Raw genomic sequence first — 22006 nt, 5'->3', positions numbered from 1 at the left:
TGTACATCAATAGGTGAATGGATAAAGAAGATGTATATATGTACAATAGAATATTACTCATCAATAAAAATGAAATCTTGCCCTTTGCCTTTTTTTACTGGCAGTTTCTTTTGCTGTGCTGAAGCTAAAGGGTCTCTAAAGTCCCAAACATTCAGTTATTAGGCAGGCTTTGCCTCTGTTATAAGAAACCCTAACACCCCCCCCCAAAAAAAAAAAGAAACCCTATACCCATTGTCAGTCAGTCCTGTTCCCTCCTAACCTCCCAGACCCAGGTAATATTTCTGTCTCTATAGTTTACCTATTCTGGACTTTTCATATAAATTCAGTCATGCAACACGTGGTCTTTTGTCACTGGCTATTTCACTCAGCATAGTATTTTCAAGTTTTTATCAATAGAGTAGTATGTGTCAGTACTTCATTTCTTTTTATTTATTATTCATTACTGTTTTTTTTATATGCTTTATTTATAATGTTTTATTGTATGGGTATAGCACATTTTATTTATTCATTCATCTGTTGGACATTTTTATTTTTTCCACTCTTTGGCTAATGTGAATACAGCTATGAACATTCACATACAAGTTTTTGTATGGGTTATTTTTCTTTTCTCTTGGGTTTATATACATCTATGAGTAGATTTGCTGGGTCATGTGGTAATTCTGCATTTAACACTTTGAGGCACTGCCAGACTTTTCCAGAGTGGCTGTACCATTTTATAACCCCGTCAGCAATGTGTGAGGGTTCCAATATCACAGTATCCCCATCAACACTTGTTATCTGTCATTTTGATTATAACCATCCTAGTGGGTGTGAAGGATAGATCATTATGGTTTTAATTTGATTTGCATTTCCATGATGACTAATGGCCATGTGCATACATTCTTTGGAGAAATCTCTTCAAATCCTTTGCCCATTTTAAAAAGTAGGTTATTTGCCTTTTTATCAACTTGTAAGAATTCTGTAAATATTTTGGATGTAAGTTCTTCATTTGTTATTTTTTCCTATCTGTGGTTGTCTTTTCACTTTCATGATGGTGTCCTTTAAAATCATGAGTTTAATTTTTATGAAGACCAATTTATTTATATTTTCTTGTGCTTTTAGTGTCATTCCTAATAAACCATTGCCTAATCCAAGGTCACTAAGATTTACATCTGTTTTTTCCAATACTTTTAGTTTTAACTCTTCCATTTAGGACTTTGATCGATTTTGAGTTAATTTTTGTATATGGTGTAAGGAAGTGTTCTAACTCCATTCTTTTCAAGGGGCTATTCAATTGTCCCAGCACCATTTGTTAAAGAAAAAAAAAAAATGTATTTTTTCAGTGAATTGTCTTAGCTTGTTGAAAATCATGTAACAATAAATGTAAAGGTTTAATTCTGGACTCCTAACTTTATTTCCATTGACCTGTATGTCCATACATTTATATTTTTCTTTCATTCATTTTACAAAGATTTATTAAGCATCTTTATTTGCTAAACATTGCTCGTCATGTCCATGTTACTTGCTTTTCAGAACAAACCAAACCCTCTTGAAGCCCAAATCCTCTTTTTTTAAAATATATTTTTTTATTGATTGATTGATTTGAGAGAGAGAGAGAGGAGATATATTTGTTGTTCTACTTACTTATGTACTCATTTGGTTGCTTCTTGTTTGTGCCCAGACCAGAGTTTGAACCTGCAACCTTGGTGTACTGGGGCTGTGCTCTAAACAACTGAGCTACCTGGCCAGGGCAATGCAAATCCTCTTTAAGAAAGTCATTCTAACAGGATATAGTATCTCTTAATGAGATATAAAGTGATTTCCTTTCATAACCAAACCTATACAGGCGGTTATATCTCTATCTGATTTGTACACACTCTTTTGGCAAGTCATAGTTTGTCCAACTATATAAATGTTCAGAAGCCTGAGTGCATTTTAGAGGGTTTGGAAATTGGTCTGGGATAGTCCGGTGAATGTATTGAATGAGGTTAGTTTTAAAGTGGAAGAAGAATCTATGACTGTGGTAAGAGGTTCCTGGCAGGTGTGGAGTGGCTCATATGCAACTTGATAGGTCCAGGAAGTTGGTAAGTCTAGTTGCTGACAGCCGTGAGACCAGAGAAAAATGGTGAGGGGGTGCTGGCTTATATATCCACAATTCTACTTTTAGATTTTATTTTAGTAGCAGTCTCTTGCCAGTGTGAAGTTACAAAGAGAAAATGATGTTTATAGATATGGCTTATTGCTGGGTTTAAGATGACCTAAAGGAGGCAAGAATTTTATACCATGGTAGTGGCTGGTCTCTAGATAGAGATTGTGGTTGTAGAAATTGAAGGGGGAGGCCAAAGACATGCAAACTTAGCAGAACTTGAGGATTATGTAAAATAAAGCTGATTCCAGTGTTATAACTTGAGGACATTGGGAGGATAATTGTACCACTGCTTACTGTAGTAAACAAGATGAGAAGAAGTGGTCTATAAAGATAATAAACTTTGATTTTGCTATGCTTGTTGGCAAAATCTTTAAATGAATTATGAAAGATACCAACTTAACCATTAGATAGTATATCAAGTCTGATTCAGGAGCTTCCAGTGTTCATTAGACACAAATGCAGTTGATTTCCCTTTTATAGGTGCCTATTTATTTTTGAAACCCACATTATAAATGAACTTTCAGTGTCTAATTTTAAAGGTTAAGCAATGGTTTTATTTTCTCTACCTACCTGGTAAGTGTAAAAAATATTTTATTTGGTTAGGCTTAAGAAGGGTACCTAGATACCATGGTTTGCTATTGTGATTAACCATATTGTTTTCAGGGAGGAAAAAGTTTTTAATATTTACTACATTGAAAATCATAGTCTATATAGCAATAAAGATAAATTTCATTTGTTCAAGATGGTTTTGTGTCCAAACATTAAAATTTGAATGTTTTAGAAAATTTATTTCATGTGAATCTTAGTACAGTACATTTATTTACCCATCCTAAAATTTCTTTCAGGAATTGTTCCATCTTCTGTTGTCCTTACTTCTTTCCAAGTGATGTCAAGAGTTTTTCTAATCTGGGCAGTAACACATAGTGTCAAAGAGGTAAGTGTTTATATAGACTGAAATAAAATAATATCAGCACTAACAAATGCTAGTCAGCTTTTCTTTCTCACATGTGTGTTACAGATGGAATCCCATGTCACATCCATGTAGCCCAGATAAAGTTCATATTCACTGTAGGAATTGGGTTACTAGTGGGAAACGTACCCCAAATATGCAATGTTGTTAAAGAGAAGACTGATTAAATGACAAAGTCCTGCAATCTTCCATCCCATGGAGATTGGATAGTGTGCATGTAGTCTGAAAATCAGTTATATTCTTCTGGTATCTTGTTTGTATCCAGCACACTAAAATCTAGACAACTTATAGTGGGACTGTTGTGGGAGTAGAGGACATTAATTCATTCCCAGAACAGTCTGATCTTTTCTTTTTTAAATAATTTTTTATTTTTCAGTGAATATTATATTAGTTCCAGGTGTACAGCATAGTGATCACCCTGACAAATCAAGTACCCATCTGACACCAAACATAGTTATTACAGTATTATTGACTATTTCACATGCTGTACTTTATATCCCCTATTCTGTAACTATCAGTTTGTACTTTATCCCTTCACCTTTTTCACCCATCCCCCAAAACCCCTCCCCTCTGGCAACCTTCAAAATGTTCTCTGTACAGAACAGTCTGATCTTTATAGGACCAGGAGAAACAAACTTGTTTCCGCACAGGCCACTAGGATTAATGGAATTCCCAAGTGTGCTGAGTCTAGTGGATCTGGGAGGTGAATGTTTTCAATGGGGTCTGGGTGGGAGATACCCTGGGCGGGCCCAGGGATGTTCCTTGTAAGAACTAGGGGGAGAAAGCCATCATTACCATAAGTGTGACTTTACAACTGAGCTTTCATTTCCTGGTATTGGGGAAGAAGGTGGTTTTCCTGTATGTTTTCTCCTTTTTCAAAGTCATTTATTTCTTGTTAATGTCACCTTGAAGTAAAGTATCTGTAGCTACCATGAGGATTCATTTTTCAGTTTTTTAGTCCCCAAAACCTATCACCAGCATTATTAGATTCTTTGGGGCTCATAAAATACACTCTCATCCATTAGCATAATTCTGATGTTTTCCTTACCCTCAATTCTTCTGAAATTTCTGTCAAAACATTTTGTTTTAGGGGATTTATTTTGACAGTTTCATTTGTATTTCAACTGAGTTTTTTTAAACTTTTTATTGGCATATGATATAGATAACAGAAAAATGCACATAGCTAATGACTTTTTAACCAGAGTTGATTAAGCTAAGTTACTATTTTTGTTAAATTATTATGGAATTTGCAAATGCACAGGCTTTTCTTTTTAAGCTCTCTCATTCCTTGATGATGTGTGAACTTTCTGCGCAGGGAGAGTGTAAAACAATCACATCCTTTTTTTTTTTTTTGAGTGATCACATTTCTTTTTAAAAAAAGGTTAAAAATAAAACAGGCAAAAAAATCCAAATGTAGTATATTGCTCTTTGTTCTCATTTTTGTTTATGGAGTAAGGAAAAGTTACTTTACTTGTACCATGTAACCTCTTTATTCATTTTAAAACTCTTTTTACAAATCATTTTAACCTGTATTTCTTGCTTCCTTACTTTTGTGTATACACTATTTCCTTTTCATTTTAAAAACAATTCATAGTTTTAACTTCCCAGTCATCTCAAGTGACCTATTTCTTTCTAAGAGTAACTCATTTACATTCTTAAATAGGTAATTATGTACTTTTAATAATTAAATGTTAGGTATGTGCAGACAGAGTACTGTCAACTATGGAGTGATTAATTGCTTTGCCAATACAGTCAGATATTAATTGTGCAGGTGCTAATGCTCCAGCTGATGGATTAGTCATGGCCTCTGCTCCTCCTCCTCCTCTCGGTGACCACGTCTCTGCTTTTTGGCCCTTCTAGCAAACAGGATGGCCAGTAAATAAATGCTTACAATTCAAGTCAAGCAATTCTGTTAGCTGTATTACTGTTAGCAATGGCTTAAAAAGCTATTAAACGTCTCAAGGTTACAGGAACATGTCCTGTACGTGGCCATTGTCCTCAATAACAACAGATGGGTAGACTTGACATTTAGCAGATGGTGTCATATTTGAGCTTTGCAGTAATTTAAGTTATATACTTGTTAGGTTTGTATATTCAAAATTATTTCTCTGAACCAAATTTAACCACATTCTACTATTGTTAACATTGTTTTCTTAAAGACTGTGGTACACTAAAATTTATTGTCTTACTGCCACCTCTGGTGACACTTTTACATACACCCTACTGGTCAGTTGACTTCATTCTTACATGAGTAGGATTCAAAGTTTCTGCTGCTCCAGGATCACAGTTTTTCCTCATTTCCCTTTTCTTTGAGCAGAACTCATTCATCGTTTATAGCACCTCACCCCAGGTCATTGATAGCTAACTTGAAAAGCCTATTTCTGTGGCATTTCAGAGGTTGTCTTATCACCTGTTCCTCCACTCCTTCTCTTAGCCAAGTGCTACTTTCCTGCCTTAGAGTTTCATATCAGCTTGTTCTATACAACATTACACATGACTTCCCTACTAAATTCCATTCTTTGTTTCCTGAAACATCTTTAAAATATCTTTATTTTCCTTATATTCAACTAGGTTTATTTTATTGGTGGGAACTACGTAAGTAATGCATAAGGAAATTAACCTCAGAAATAGCTGCTTAATAAAAGATATCTCGCTTTCTCATTTTAATGTTCAAATTCTTTTGATACTACTCTACTTTCATTCTCAGTTTCTTTTTACATCATAGTCCCCTCTACTGTGGACGAGAACTCCTCGTGTTCACAGCATTACATGGGGATTTGGACTCTTGCTTTACCCCCTCTGACCAGCTCATATTTTCCATGTTCATTCCCTTGTTTTTCACTAATTGTACATGATGTGCTATGGTATAGCCTATATGCCCTTTGAGGACTTGGTACTACTTTTTTCATATTTGAGGTATATTTCCTTTTAATAGGCCCTTCTCACTTGTCATTTTAATTCTCTACCCCATGGAATTCTAGTCCCATAAATATCACATACACTATAGAACTAAAAGGTGATCAGATAATTTTCTTTTATGACATATTAGGACCCATCTATCAGCTAGTGTGACATCTCTATTGGCAGGATATTAAAGGGTAAAAATGTGGTCTCTAAGTTCAAAAGCTTTTTCTTGACCTAATGTAACATAACCTTCCCACTTTTTTCCTTTTAAAGAGAAAAATATATATATATGTATGTATGTGTGCAAAGCTCCTGACAAAAGCAACAAGCTCCTGGTGGGGCTTAGGAGATACAAGAGGGAATCAGTGATTGTAGCTGACTTCTTTCCAGTTTTCCCACCTGTCTCCCAGACCTGAACTGGCTTCTCCTCACCCCTTAGCTGAGCTGGCTACTACTGCTGCTGCATCGGGCTTTCCCGGGCGTTTGTTCCTCTCACCTTCTGTTTGAGCCTGTTCTTTCTCTTCACATTGAAGTAAAACAACATTGGCATTTTTCAGAGTAAACTGCAGTGGAAATGCCACCTTCACTACACACACCCCACTTAAAAACAGACAGGTTCACAGAATACATGTTCGTCCTTGTCCAAAAGTAGCTAAGCCGAGCCCCAGATTGCTGGATACACAAGTAGGCCACTGTCCCTTTTCCTGGCCCAGCCCTCTTTGAAGAAGCTACCCCACATTCTCTCCTGAGTTCTTAGTGTAAGATCAGAAGTCCCCAGTCACCTCCATGGGCAGTAGTTGAGAAAGAAGTTGCTAGACTCACTGTAGCTTTAGTGCAAGTACATCTGTACTTTACTAGGGGTAATTTACATAAAATAGAACTATCCTGGAATGCTGAGCCTTCTCTCCTTTCTTTCTCACCCTCTGCCACTATTGGAGAAAGGGATGTTTTCCCACATGCCTCTGGAATGTTCTGTGAGTGCTCCTGATTTCACCAGTCAGCTGTTCCCACCTCTTTGGGCATGCTACTGGACTTTGTGACACTTAATCTGCCATTCTTGCCAACTTTTCAGTAAGATGCTTATGAAAAGCTTATAATCAGTGTTTAAGAAAGTTAGTAACCTCCAATTTTTTATCATTATATTGGTTTTTGTTTGATGCGTTATAGTTTACAGAGAGCTCTTATATATATTATGATCGTTCACTTTTTAAAAAAATTTATCTTTAATCTTTAGTGTTGAAAGTACTACAGGTGTCCCATTTTTCCCCCCAATTGACTCCCTCCACCTGTTCCCACCCCCTCCCCAGGCCTTCACCCTGTCATTGTCCGTGTCCATGGGTTATGCACATATGCATATAACTTCTTTGGTCAATCTCCTCCCACCCTCCACCCCCCTTCCCTCTTCCCTCTGAAATATGATCGTCTGTCGCATGCATCAATATCTCTGGATCCACTTAGTCTGTTAGATTATTTTGTTCATTACCTTCTTCTTAAAGAAGACCCTTCAACATTTCACATAGTACTGGTCTGGTGGTGATGAACTCCTTTAGCTTTTCCTTGTCTGAGAAGCTCTTTGTCTGACCTTCAATTCTAAATGATAGCTTTGCTGGGTAGAGTAATCTTGGTTGTAGGTTCTTGCTTTTCATCACTTTGAATATTTCTTCCCACTCCTTCTGGCCTGCAAGGTTTCTGTTGAGAAATCAGCTGACAGTCGTATGGGTGCTCCCCTGTAGGTAACTAACTTCTATTCTCTTGCTGCTTTTAAGATTCTCTCTTTGTCTTTAACCTTTGGCATTTTAATTATGATGTGTCTTGCTGTGGGCCTCTTTGGGTTCCTCTTGTTTGGCACTCTCTGTGCTTCCTGGACTTGTAAGTCTGTTTCTTTCCCCAGGTAGGGGAAGGTTTCTGTCATTATTTTTTCAAATAGGTTTTCAATTTTTTGCTCTCTTTCTTCTCCTTCTGGTACCGCAGTAATACAAATGTTGGGCCTCTTGAAGTTGTCCCAGAGACTCCTATACTGTCTTCATATTTCTGGATCCTTTTTTCTTTTTGCTCTTCTGGTTGGGTGCTTCTTGTTACCTCGTGTTCCAAATTGCTGATTTGATTCTCAGCGTCCTCTACTCTACTGTTGATTTCCTGTAAATTGTTCTTCATTTCAAATTGTGTTGCCTTCATTTCTGATAGGTATTTTATTAGGTCATCAATGGTCTCACTTGTTTTCTAATAGTCTTACTAATATCCTTGAGCATCCTTATAACCAAAATTCTGAACTCTGTATCTGTTAGCTTGCTTGGTTCTATTTCATTTAGTTCCTTTTCTGGAGATTTCTTTTGTTCTTTCCTTTATGACATGTTTCTTTGCCTCCACATTTTGGCTCCTTCCAGGTGTTTGTTTCTATGTATTAGGTAGAGCTGCTATGTCTCCTGGAATTTGTAGAGTGGCTTTGTGTAGTAGGTGTCCTGTAGGGTCCAATGGCTCAGCCTCCCCAGTCACCTGAGCTGGGCCTTCTAGGTGCTCCCCTGTGTGGGCTGTGTGCACTGTCCTGTTGTAGTTGAGCCTTGGTTGCTGTTGGCGTCACTGGAAGGAACAGTAGGCTGTGAGGACCAGCTGCAACTACAGCCAAAGAGCTGCTGTGCTGGAGACACCCTGTGGAGCAAGATTTACTTCAGTGGAGCTTTGGTGTTCACCAAGTGCACCCCTTGAGTATGTCACTCCTGGATGTGGTAGGGTTGTAATCCAGCATGGCCAAGTCTGAGCACTGGGTGCACTGTCTCTGGGGCCAACCAGGAGGTGCAAAGTCAGCTTCTGCCAGTGCCTTGTCCAGGACCACTCAGCATGAGCTACATAGCAAACTGTAGTTGGCTGCTACTTGTGCTGGGCTTGGAGGTGTCCAGGAGAGGCCAAGCTATGAGCCAGTGCAGGCTGCCACTAGTGCCAGGCCTGGGACCACTTATCAAGCTGTATGGGGCACGCTGCTGCTTGTTTGAGAGATTTTAGGAAAGTCCTAAGCATGGGTCTTGAGAGGCCATTTGCATAGAAAAGCCACTGGAAATGGCTTGGATTAGCTTGCAGGTGGGGAGGGGTAGGGTCTCCCAGAATCACTGGGGGGGGGCCAAAGGTGTAAGTCAGGTGCTAGGGATTCAAATATGGCGCTTGCCTGCCGGCTCTGTGTTGGGGAAGGGCTCACCAAAGGGGCAATGGCCTCTGCCAGCTCCTCTGCCTGGGGTAAAGCTGCCCCTCCAGCTCTTGCCTCAGTTTCAGGCAGGTTAGTTCCTCCCCAAGTGTCCCAGGTTCCTTTCAAGCTGCTGCCCGGCGCTGGGCTCAGAGGGAGCACGTCTGAGTGAGTCCGTGCGTGGGCCCTTTAAGAGGAAAGCCTGGGACTCCCGCAGCCTCCGAGTCTCTCAGGGACAGTCCCTGCTGATTTTTTACAGCCCAGAGTTGTGGGGACTTCTCTTTCCGGCCCTGGAGCCCTGGGCTGGGGGCCCGATGTGGGGCTGGGACCCCTCACCCCTCCAGGAAACCTCCACCCCCGAGATAACCCTCCTGTGTTTAACCCGAGGCACCAGGTGTGGGCCTGCGGCCGGGTCTCCGGGATTCAGCTCCAATCTGCCCACGTCTCTGCCTCTCCTACTGGTCTCGATGCTTCTTCAGTTCCCCGGTTGTAGGGCTTCTGTTCAGCCAGATTTCAGGAGGTTCTATGTGATGGTGGTTCTGTGTTTTAGTTGTAATTTTGATGTGGCTGTGGGAGGCTGCGGGTGCAGCTGTTACCTAATCCGCCAACTTGTTTCTCTCCCATGATCATTCACTCTTGATAACTGTCCCTTGAGGTAGGTTGTAGCCTCCTCCACTTAGAGTTTGGAGGCTAGAGAGGCAAAGTATCACACATGCGATAAATGGCAGAGCTGATTTCCCACTACATCAGTTCCCCTCTCACCCTCTATCAATGTGTTGTAAACACATCCTTATTTTCATGTGCTTGTCATGCCTTGTCCTATATGGAGTTGAACACCCACCCCTATCTCAGATTCAGAAGCACATTTCTTCTTCAAAAGTTCTGTGATTCCAGAGGCATATTGAGATATGACTCTTCAGTCAAATCATTTATGCATAAAATGCACACATTGGCTGGCCCTGAGTATTTGTCGGCAACATTTTGCCTATTTGCTTCTCTGATTTTTTTAGTGCTCAAGTGACTCTGTGATGAATTCCTGCAATTGGCCTTTTTTCCATGAAAGTTCCAAGACTGTTTTTCATTTTGGGGTTTATGGACTGTTTGGAACAGAATTACCTGGCAAGGTTATTAAAAATGCACATTCCAGGTCCTGCCCCACACTTGTGAGTGGAGCCAGAGAACCATCATTGTTATCAAGCTCCTCAGATAATCTTATGAATTCTAAGATTTGAGAAATGCTCAAAGATACTGTATGTTGTGCTGTAACTTTTATTTGACTTGTCTTGATTTTACTTCACATTTCTACTTAATTTATTTGAATCCTACAAATCTTACCATCTCTTTCTAAGAGCCATAGTTTCATTCTTGAAGAACAAAAGCCTTAGAGTTCCAGAGACATAGGGAATCTAGCTGCTTCACTTAGGACGTGGGTTGCTGGGGAGAGCTCTGTCTTGGGCGTGTACTTCACGTTGCTTGGCCAAAGCCACCCAGAAGAGTGTTTAGGAGGTCATTTCCACCTGAGGAAATACTGTGCAGACATCTCTCTTCTTGGGACTTCTCAAGAAATGTCACCTTCCTTGGACAGTTTATTATGTTCTATGTAATTTGAACTCAGTATTCTAGAACATGGAGGCTTAGTATCCATAATTTATGTGAGGGGTTAATAAGTGTTGATTTTGACACTTACCCTGTGGCTTAGGACAGAGCACTTTAGCTTTCTGAGTCTCGTTTTTCTCATCTGTAAAATGGTAATACTAATACTAATATGTCACAGAGTTTTTGTGAAGATTAAGTGAGAAAAATATATTGAAAACAAGGCAGCAGTATATGGAAACCAAGGTCTCTAACATGTAATTTTTGACAAAGAGCTTCTGAAGTCCCTTACAAAGCAGTTTCGCTTCAGAAGGAATGCTACTTCCTTCATAGATGGAACACAGTTTTTTTCTTCTTCCTTCCTTCTTCTTTTTCACTCTCGTGGAAGCTAAAATATGAAGAAAAGTAGTATCACACTCCTGTTCCTGTTTTGGTTGCATTGCAAGTTTTTCTGGGTCCTCTAGCTGGGATCACAGTATGCTCATGCCTTTGCCATCTCCTGTTAGCGTATTTCCTGTGGCACACTTGCTTCTGTCCCTAATGGCTATCCATGAACATGGCATTTCAGTGAGGCAGGAAGAGTATCTACTTGTTTTCATGAGTCACACGAGGAGCTGAAGTGTATCTGAGGCACATCATCCCTCCTCAAGTACCGTGCCTGGATCAGAAGTCCTCTCGTCCACTACTCTTTCCACAATGACATTCTATCTAAGTGAGCAAAGGAGAGAGCAAAGGCCATTGGGATACATTCAGTATCTTGAATGCTGAATGTCTAAAATTCTCCACCCCATTTACTTTCTATTTTAAATATTTCTGTAGGTGGATTCGCATCACCTTCACTTTTAAAACTAGAATCACTCTAAAGGTGGAAAACCTCGTTATTTGATTGTTAATCAGGCACTTTCAAACTTTAGACAACTCCTGGACAAATACTACACTATTTTAATGTCACTTTCCACATATGTTAATAATGGACACTAAAAGGTAGTTACTTTCCTCATAGCTTGATGGTTCATTTTGCCGTTGCCTATCTTTAGCATAGGTGATTTTGGCAAAATCACATTGTCTACTTTTCTATTACTGTTTTTTTGTCTGTCCCTTTCCAGCATTTCCTTGAGCTGTGTATAAAGATTTTATTTCAAAATATTGAAAAATATTTAGATCCTGTTAGGTTAGTGTAGGTTCTCCATGTTGCATCTTACTCTCATTGTCTCAGTTCTTTTGTAGCCCTTGAAAAACTCTGCTGGCACTCATTTGTTCAAAATATATTTTACTCTGATGGTACTGTGCTTTGAAAATTAAGTCAGTTATGTTAAAAAACAAAAACAATAAATATCTTAAACCATGCAAGCCAACATTACCACCACTTCCTATAGAACATAGCCCTCTTTGTCAGTTAATACTGGGTGGGACAAGAGTAGGTTTACAGTTATGAGTACATGAAACAATTTATTCTTGTATTGTTACTTATTTATTATTGTACTTTCCATACAGACAACTGTAAACCTACTTTTGCCCCTCCCTGTTGTTGACTAGGTTCCAAGCTCCAAAATTGGAAAATTGGTTTAATTTGTTTTTAATGTTAATCTTTATCTCCTCTGGGCTCTGCTCCTGGTGGTAACCCTGCCCCACAAATATCCCTCACTGAAGCTTCATAGGACCTTTTCTTTTGCTCTCTCACCCCAGGGGCTAAATCTGACATCCACCATTCCTATTGTCAGTTCTGTTATGAGAGAGAGCAGTTATACCCAGCAAACTTCCCGAACACTGCACAGTTATCTTCATTTGGGGGAATCTCACTCCTGAGGGAGCCCCAGTCTTCCCCATTGTAGAATGTCTGGCAGATGCCCGGTCCTTCAGGCTTGAGCACTATTGGTGTCCTCTGTTCCATTTGCTCCAGAACTTCCAGATCTTAGGTCTTCTAGTGCATTTTACAGCTCCGTTAGTCTTTTTAAGTATTATGCTCCCCCCTCCCTTTAATTGATGTTCTGGATGCACCAGTGGGGTCTCCTACATTATTCCTATTTTTTATAATGAGGTTCTGACAGAGGTTTCTTGTTGGAACACATCCTCTTCAAGTATAAGACGTTTCTATACTATTGGGTAGTATCCTTAGGTATTGCTACTACTTACAAATAGTAGGAAGCCTGTTCAGAGCCAGATCTGGTAGCTTGCAGTCCTGAGATTAACACAGATGATTGACTTTTGACATTAGGAAACTGTCATGGAAGAGGAATGAGAGTGAAGGAAGAAAAAAATTGTTACATTGGGTGTGAAATAGTTTCCCAGATAAGCACATGAGATTTCCAGGCTGGGGACTTAAGTGGTTTCAGCGTTGATTGTATGTCATCAACTTGAATTGAAGAATAACACAGGGAAACAAAGCTGTGTCACAGCGCTATGCTGTCAAGTTTTATTGTCAGCAGTGAGTTACCAGTGAGTGAGTTCTGCCATTCTAGCCAGTGTTCATTCATGGTTTGAAGGTGAAATGAATTAAGATGCTTATTTAGACTGTTATTTCAAGCCAAAAATAATAATAATTTTTTGGTACTGTATAGCAATGAAGCATGTTACTTACCAAATTTTTCTAGATTGAGTGTTTCGTCTCCCAACACTGTCCAGTGGAACTATCCACAGTGATGGAAATATTCCGTATCTGTGCTGTTCCATATGATCCATACTTGCTATATGTGAAACCCTGAAATGAGGTTAATGTGGCTGAGGAACTGAATTTTAATTTTATTTTGTTTTAATAGCCACATGTGATTGGAGGTTACCATATTGGACCTTGCAGCTGCAGATGTTCAGTGTTCAGTGTAACATAATTCTCTTGATGTCAGTCAATTAGGTTTTCATATATTTTATCTCATATATACATGACTGATTTTTTAAGAAACCAAAAAGTCAAAGCAAATTAATATGGTATGCATGGTATGCCTTGTTCTTAAAATCTGGGGATGTTTTTAGTACCCTAGATTAAATTGTTATAAAAATCCAAATTTTAGTGTGGATGGTAGTGTCATCTGCAGTGGGAACAGTTGATTCTGGTGAGACTAGAGGCCACATGTCACTCCCTTTCTGAGGCCTACAGTGTGGCCTCTGCAGTGGCTTCACCATGATAACGTCCCCAGGTTTACTTTGCTGAAAACTATTTCATAGGCCTTTTCTCTCTTACTTGAGTTAAAAGGTGCCATACAAAAATAGTCAACATTATTATCCTAATGTGCTCAGAGATTCTCATTTCATACTGTAAAAGTGAGGTGATTGGCATGCATCGTGAGCATTGCTAAAATATGTCAGCAAAGTCAAGGAAAGTTAAAAATTATTACCTATAAACTGCTTTTAGACAGGTGTGCCCACAGTACAATGAGTGGCATTTCTAAAGCACTGATTAATATTCATTTGAAAACTTTTAATATGTGGCAGGAGGAACTATCTCTTAAATTACCTGCTCCTTTGCCAAATTGGTTTTTTATGTACTGTAGCCTTTTCAGTATAACTTTATTTTCAAGCATGAATATGGAGTATCAAATAGTTTAATTAAAAAATACTTAAACTGACAAGAATATCAGTAGGTTCTCTTCCTGATGGTCGGTCTGCACAGTGAATGCAGTAGGTAACTGTCTCCTTGGGAATCTTGAAGAAATCGTCACCTTTCCCTGCTCCTGTGACATATATATAGAGTATATTTCAGTTTCTTCCAGGAAGAGGTTCAATAATCTTTTTCACTTACCCATGTCAAGAAGCCCTGTCTAGTCAGGACACTCTCATTACAAGTTGTGATGCATCATGGATAAAATAAAGCTTGTTACTAAGTTCTCTGCATTTTCCAGAGAGAGGACCCTTTCAAGTCTGAAGTGAAACCCTGGTGCACTTCGGGAATTTGTAAGACTTGGCTTGATATACATGTGTGGATGCATGCTTTGCGTTTTAGAGGGGGGAAAACTAATTATTAAGCTTGATGCATTAAAGACTTTGTTTACTTCAGATTGCTACCATAAACGTTTGTTTTTAACAAGATGAGTTTGGCATCTTCTCCCTTTTACCTTTGCCCTGGCAAAAAATTTACCAGAATAACCAAAAAACTTGAAAATCATGCATCTCTTTTGCCTTCAGCATTGGTGCTGTCTTGTTGGATCAGGTTTAAGAAATCTTTTGTTGAGGTCTTTGCCTCAAAGAAAAGTATGTTCAAAGCCTCAAATGTAAAAATGAATCAATAACCAAAGTTTTAAATAATACTTTATAGGTTTTCAAACTTTAGCTTTTCAGAATGTTACACTTGTGTAGCATTTTGCCATCTATAGCAGAGGTTGTCAACTGGCAACAGATGTCAGTCCCTCAGGTGGGTTTTAAAAGAAAGGTCAAGAAAATCAGTGACTGGATGGAGCCTGCGCCATCTCACAAGAGCTAGTGATTGTGGAAGGATCCAGCAGTATGCAATCTGAACTTTTAAAGAAAAGGCAGAAATTCAGATGATTTTTTATGTGGACTCTCCCAATTTTAAAAATGGGATGAAATATTTTTGAAGCACTGTATATGCCCAAAGAGAACATCAGTGGGCCAGGACCATGGGCCAGTGTGTTAATATTTCTGCTCCAGAAGATGGTATACATCTCTTTTATTTTTATTTTCTGTCTTATTGAAGTTATTAACCTGCCATAATAGAACAAAAAGAACCACGATGTTTCACAATATATGTGGCCAATTTCATGTTGTTTTGACATGTCAGTTACATTTCTGACAGTGCTCCATCCCCTCCCATCTACAGTGCTGGGTTGGCACATAGGGATACTGCATTTGGAGATTTGGAGGCAGACTGTGAAGTGAGTGTGCCCAGTCCTCCTCATGGGACCACAGTAACCTATTGCTTTGATCCTATACTGGTTTGAATAATACGATCAAGGTTGGGACTAAATACTATCCCATTCTGATGCGTTCTCCATGCTTGAGTGTGTTGAAGGAAATAGATGGAAGTGAGATGATCAAACAGAGCTCTGGAAGAATATTGGGAAAGGCTAGCAGCTGGTGAGATCTGTAGACCTCCCAAAATTGGTAGAAGCATATTAACCTTCAAAAAGAGGGAGAGATGACATCTCTTAAACAACAAGAAGCAAAACAAACATTATCTTGCTGTTTAAGCTACAGAGACAGCCACCAGCCTGTACTATGTCAAAGCAATGGCTAGCATAAATAGTAGGAACTTAATATTTGTTGAATTGAATTTTTCCTTTCATGGAATAACTGCCATTTATTAAGTGGCTAGCACTCTGCTAAGCACTTAATATGTTTTTCTAATTCTTTAACAGCCATGCTTATCCTCTCTGAGTCTCAGCTTCCTCACCTGAAGAAGCTGAGACACAGAGAGAATAAGTCCCTTGCCTCAGACATAAAGCCTGGAAGTCTGGAGGTCTGTTTGATTCCAGAATTGCAGTGATTGGAGGGGGGGGAGAGTTATAGTAACTAGCTAAGCTTCATGTTTTTCAGGAAATGCGTTAAATACATTAAAAGTTGGACTAATGGGAGCATTTTAGCATTCAGATCTGCATGTCTGACTTTGTCGTAAATGCAGAATTGATCGTGCATTGTTTGTTGAGTGCATGCTTATACATTTTTCTCATTGCATGTTCAGAAAAGTTGGCTTCATGACCAAGAGTTGTTTTGGCAGGCCAAAACATTAAACTAGGCCACATCAAAAAATAGTCCTTAGGTACTCTGTTGTAATAGAAAGAATTTTTTAACCAGTTTTCTTTGTCATTGTATGTTTTTTAAAAGTCTGTGTAGATGCATGCTTTTCTCTCCTTTAAAGAGGAGCAATATCAATATTTCTTTATAATGTAACTCCCATTTTCCTTTAAAAAGAATAGTATTTTCTGTTTTTTTCACCATGTACCCAATTATGGATTTTTAATAAATATTAATCATGAATTGTCATGTGAAAAAATTAATACTAATCCAAACATCTTTTTTTTTAACCACTATGTGTCAATATTTGTTACATTTCAATTTATTCCTTTTAAACAGATAACTAAATGAGTTACATTTGTGTTCAAAAAGCTTAATAAAATTTTAGAAGGACCAGGAATGTTGTCAGAATTGTCCTGTTCTCCAGCCCAACCCTCAGCTGAAATCACAACTAGGCATCAGCCCTGAGATCTTCAGCTTCACTTGCACTGCAGAGCTGCCCTCCTCACCCAAGGCTTTTCCAACCAAGTCAGAGAACATGCAGGCTCATACTGCAGATGGGTCACTATCTATTTACTGATTCATTCTTATTCACTCAACAAATATTTATTCAGTATCATCTATATGCTGGGTATTGTGCTAAGCCCTAGGATACATGAAAGGAAATTCACAGGTGCTGCCCTCACAGGGCTTCCAGCATAGTGCAGGAACAAAACTGAGCAGACAGCAATACCATAGAGTGGGTAACTAATAAGGCAGAGGAAGGACAGGGTGCTGGGACCGCATGTCATACCTCACCTGCCCCAGTTGGGAGGCTCCACTAGCCTGTTCCAGTTCCTAAAGAATTGTTCCAGTCTCCCAGGTACAGTTTTCCTTCATGGAGTGGTCTTGGGGACTCAATGAATTAATATATATAAAGCACTTAGAACAGTACCTGGCCTTTAGTAAGTGCTCAGTTAATGCGAGCTACATATTAGCTGTGATGAAACCTAATCTTTTCAAAAATTTTTAATGACAAATTTCTAAAGAACTGTTTTGAATTCTTTTCTATGTCCCGAGGTTTAAAACAGATATAATTGACTTTTCACATAGAAATGAATGTGTTTTGTACTTATTAAAATAGTTTGAGCTAGCTGGTGAAAATTCACACATAATTACTTTTATCATACTTAAGGAATAATTAGCCCTGCTAATGGGAGTTATTATTATCTTAATCATCATTATCCTAATCTAAAGCATTTGTTAAAATTGGATTTTGCCTTATAGCTAAGCTAATCCCTCTTCAAAGCAACGTTATGGACCTTCTCTCAGGGTATTATTTACAGTCTAAATAATACAAATTGAGGGTCAACATTAAATGTATTATTTCTTCTCAAGTTACCCTCTTTTAATGTGCTCTTATTTATATGTTTTGTTATAAATGTTCTAATGTCTTTTCCAAGAGATTCGGAGGCTTCATATCAAAAACAACATATCTAGAAACAAACTGATAGTTGTATTTGCCCACAGAGTGGATGCTTAGTACCTAAATGATTTTTTTTAAACAATTTCAAATTTGCAGAAAAGTTGCCAGAACAGTACAAAAAACTTTCATTTGTCCTTCATTCAGGTTCCCCAACCATTGGCATTTTACTGCATTTGTCCCATGGCCTAATCTTCCGTATTTATGCACCCATTATCATTCGTCTTTTCCTGAACTTTGAGAGTAAGCCGTACTTGATTCCTGTGATCACCCCTAAATGCTCAAATACATGTTCCAGACACTCTCCTCTATCACCTGCATATGACACTGCAGTCATGAAGCCAACATTGACACAGCAGTACCATCTCATCCACAGCCCCATTCAGATTTTACTAACTATCCAAATAATGTCGTTTTTTCTTTCTGGAATAGCAAATATTTACTAAGTATCTTCTGTGCTCCAGATATTACGCCAAGCACTAGGGGGGGAAGCAGAAGCATGGTTGCTGTGGTATTCCTGCCAGAGATGTGTTACATTTAGTTGTCAGGTCTCTTCAGACCCATCCATCTCTCATGTCCTTGACAGTTTTAAAGAATAAAGGTCTTAATTTCTATAGTGACCCTCAACCTAGATCCATCCAGTGTTCCTTCATAACTAGTTCAAGCCATGCATTCCAGGCAGGAATGCCACAGAAATGGTGCCACGCTTTTCTTAGCGGCACGTGAGGTGGCAGTGCCATGACTACCCATCCTAGCCCTACTGATGTTGACCCTGATCACCTCCTCCTGGTTGTGTCTGTCAGCTTTCTCCACCTTCAAGTCACGTTTTTGCTCTTTTTGTTGATTCTTATTTTGTGGGAATGACTCCTGCCTGTATCAGCCACCTCTATGATGGTTACCAAGTGGTGATTCTCTATTTCTGCCATTTTTCTTACATGTACTAGTTGGCATCCTGCTGTAAGGAATAGCTTTTCCTTTCTCCCTTTTGTTTATTCATTTATTTTATTCACATAAATTTGGACTCGTTAATTTTTATATAATCCAGTAGATTGTGATTTACTTTGATGCTAAAATTGTTTGTGATTTGGCCATTGGAAGGCCTTTCTCCTGGCCTTCTGACTTGTCTCCGTCATTCCTTGAGCATTTCCTTACTTTCTGACAAAAAAGATTTCCAGACTCATCTTGTACTTCGCCTGCCCCATCCCTGGAATCAGCCATTTTGCCAAGGAGCCTGGTTTGTTTTCGTTGAGGCCATTAGACTTGATCTTAGCCAAAAGGCCAAGAAGCAATGAGGATAGATGCTATTTAAGAACCAGTATCTGGGTAGTTGAGCTGCTCCTTGCTACTGGAATTATTATTGCTTCTTGACCTCTCAGTAGAGAAAGCTAGGATATACATGTGTGTATATATGTACATATACATACACGTATGCATGTTATACATACATATATACTCATACACATTATAGCTAAAAGTATTTGTGTGTGTGTGTGTGTGTGTGTGTGTGTGTGTAAGACCTGAGACCAAGAAGACAAGTCAGAGCTATTTAGTTTCAGGGCACAACCTGGGTTCAAACTTCTGTAAGCCTCACTTTTCTCACCTGTAAAATGTGAATTCAATGAGGCAAATAAAATCCTAGTCATATGTTAAGAGTGTGGTAATGATTAAGTACAATTATTTTTATTGCTGTTGTCACCATAATTATTAAAAATAAATTATTTTTACAAACAAACTAGGCAAAGGACTTGAATAAACACTTCTTAAAAGAAGATGTACAAATGACCAATAAGCACATGAAAAAATGTTCAACATCACTAATCACTAGGGAGTAGTGTATCAGAACCAGAACACAGTGCTGCTGCTTCATACTCATTAGGATGGCTGCTGGCACACAAAAAATAAAGTAAGTTTTGGTGACAATGTGCAGAGATTGGAACTGTTGTTACAGTTGGTAGGAATGTAAAATGGTGCAGCCACTGTGGAATACAGTTTAGTGGTTCCTCAAAAAGTTAAACATAGAATTAACATATGATCTAGGAATTCCACTCTTTGGTATATACCCAAAAGAATTGAAAACAGGTATTGAAACAGGTATTTGTACACCATGTTCATAGCAGCAGCATTCACAATCACCAGAAGATGGAAGCAACCCAAATGTCCATCAGATAGGTGGATAAACAAAATGTGGTATTTTATACAGTGGAATATTATTCAGTAGTAAAGAGAAAGGAAATTCTGACACATGCTACAACATGGATGAACCTTGAAAGCATTATGCTAAGTGCAATAAGCCAGACACAGAAACACACATATTGTATGATTCTACTTAAATGAGATACCTAGAATAAGCGAGTTCTTAAAGACTGAAAGTAGAATAGTGGTTACCAGGGGCTAGAGGGAGGGAGAAGTGGAGATATTACTTAATGTGTATGTTTTGATTAGGATATGAACAAGTTCTGAAATGGATAGGGGCAGTGATGGCTGCACAGCATGGTGAATGTACTTAATGCCAGCTAATTATACATGTAAAAATGGTAAAATGGTAAATTTTGCTATGTACATTTTACCACAAACAACAAAAAGAGATTACTGAGAGGCTAAGGTGACATAACATGAAAAACTTGCCTATATATGTTTTTAAGTACTTCCTGTGTTCATAGTGTGCACTGGTTATAGATATATTACTCTCCCCTGACCCAGTACCCATCCTCCCACCACCCCTGGCAACAGACACACACACAGTCCACCAAAGGAAGGCCGAAGAATGATATTTGTAGGAGTTAACAGGAAGCGAAAGTTGGGGAGTCAAATGGATCTGGAACAGGGGTTGGCCTGTGGACCAAATCTAGCCTGAAATTTGTAATGGCTTTTACATTTTTAAAGGGTGTAAAAAGCAATGAAGAATACAGGACAAAGGCTGCATATGACACAAAGCCTAAATTATATGCTGTTTAGCCCTTTGCAGGAGAAGTTTGCTGGCACCTGGTCTGGAACATTCCTATGGACCAAATTGTGTCCCCTTAAGTTCATATGTGGAAGCCCTGAGCCCCAAAATGTTGGTATTTGGAGATGGGGCCTTTGGGAGGTGATGAGGCTTAGCTGAGGTTGGGCATTAGTACCCTTCTAAGAGGGACCCTAGAGAGCTTCCTCCCTCCCCCCCCCCCCCCCCCCGTGGGAACACAGTGATGAGGCAGCATGCTGCCAGCCAGGAAGAGGGTCCTCACCAGGAACCAAGTGCACTGGCACCCTGATCTTGGACTTTGAGCCTCTAAAACTGAGAAAATACATTTCTGTTGTTTAAGCCACCCAGTCTGTGGTGTTTTATTATGGCAGCCAAAACAGACTAAGGTAAACATACTTTTCACACTTTTGCCAAAAACAGACTTTAGTCCTCGCTTTGATTTTACCAAAATCTCTTGCTTCACAAATGAAAGGGGTATTAAGAAGAGGAAGGAACACTCACCATAAAGCATGATCAGGGAATTTCTTTTTTTTTTAACAATAACCAGAGTGGTAAGCAGCAGGTTCCAAAATGCTAAAAAGAATAGAGTTTCTACAATTGTGATTTTCTTATGTGGCACCATCTGTTTTTCTTTGAATGTAATAAAAATGACAGCTTTTCATGTACTGATACTCCCTGAGCCTTTTAAAGTCAAACATATGATGCTGTTTGTGTGGAAAGGTTTTTCTCTTCCACTCATTTGTTTCTCCAGCTTGAATTTTATGTAAACTCCCTTGGCTAAATTATACAAGCCACCCACGCCCAGCGCCTCCTCCCTCGCTGGAGAGCAGGGGACGGAAACCTGCCGTCTGCAGCCTGGAGGGTCCAGCGTGCAGCTCACTGTACCAGGCAGAGGAAGGTTTCACATTTAGCCCGGGTCTGAGTTTGTTATAGTTCTTTTGATTCAAGGCTAACACGGGTGGGAGGGGAGGGGAGAGTGAATCATGTAACCACTAGGCTGGATGAGTGGGAGGTCTTGGGGAAGGGGCTTGTTTGTTACCTCTCTACTTGAAGGCCACTAAGATGACACAGAAACCAGTGTCAGGTATCAAAAAGCAGGGAACTGAATCTTGAAATGACCTGATTAAGACTGA

At 39.1% G+C, this 22006-nt stretch overlaps 1 protein-coding gene across 2 annotated transcripts in view; it reads left to right on the top strand.

Annotated features, from left to right (window-relative positions):
• The window catches only part of HACD2 (3-hydroxyacyl-CoA dehydratase 2), an 80129-nt gene that overhangs the window by 45819 nt on the left and 12304 nt on the right, over nt 1-22006 (top strand). For both annotated transcript variants that reach the window (XM_016199940.2, XM_087818185.1), the window contains one exon: nt 2974-3062. In XM_016199940.2, coding sequence (XP_016055426.2) covers nt 2974-3062 — 89 coding nt within the window. The remainder of the gene's footprint in view (nt 1-2973; nt 3063-22006) is intronic.

Source organism: Miniopterus natalensis, chromosome 6 (genome assembly GCF_054644295.1).
Source record: "Miniopterus natalensis isolate mMinNat1 chromosome 6, mMinNat1.hap1, whole genome shotgun sequence".
Taxonomy (NCBI): Eukaryota; Metazoa; Chordata; class Mammalia; order Chiroptera; family Miniopteridae; genus Miniopterus; species Miniopterus natalensis.
Note: the sequence above shows the minus strand (reverse complement) of the source record. Positions and strands in the feature narration are given on the sequence as shown.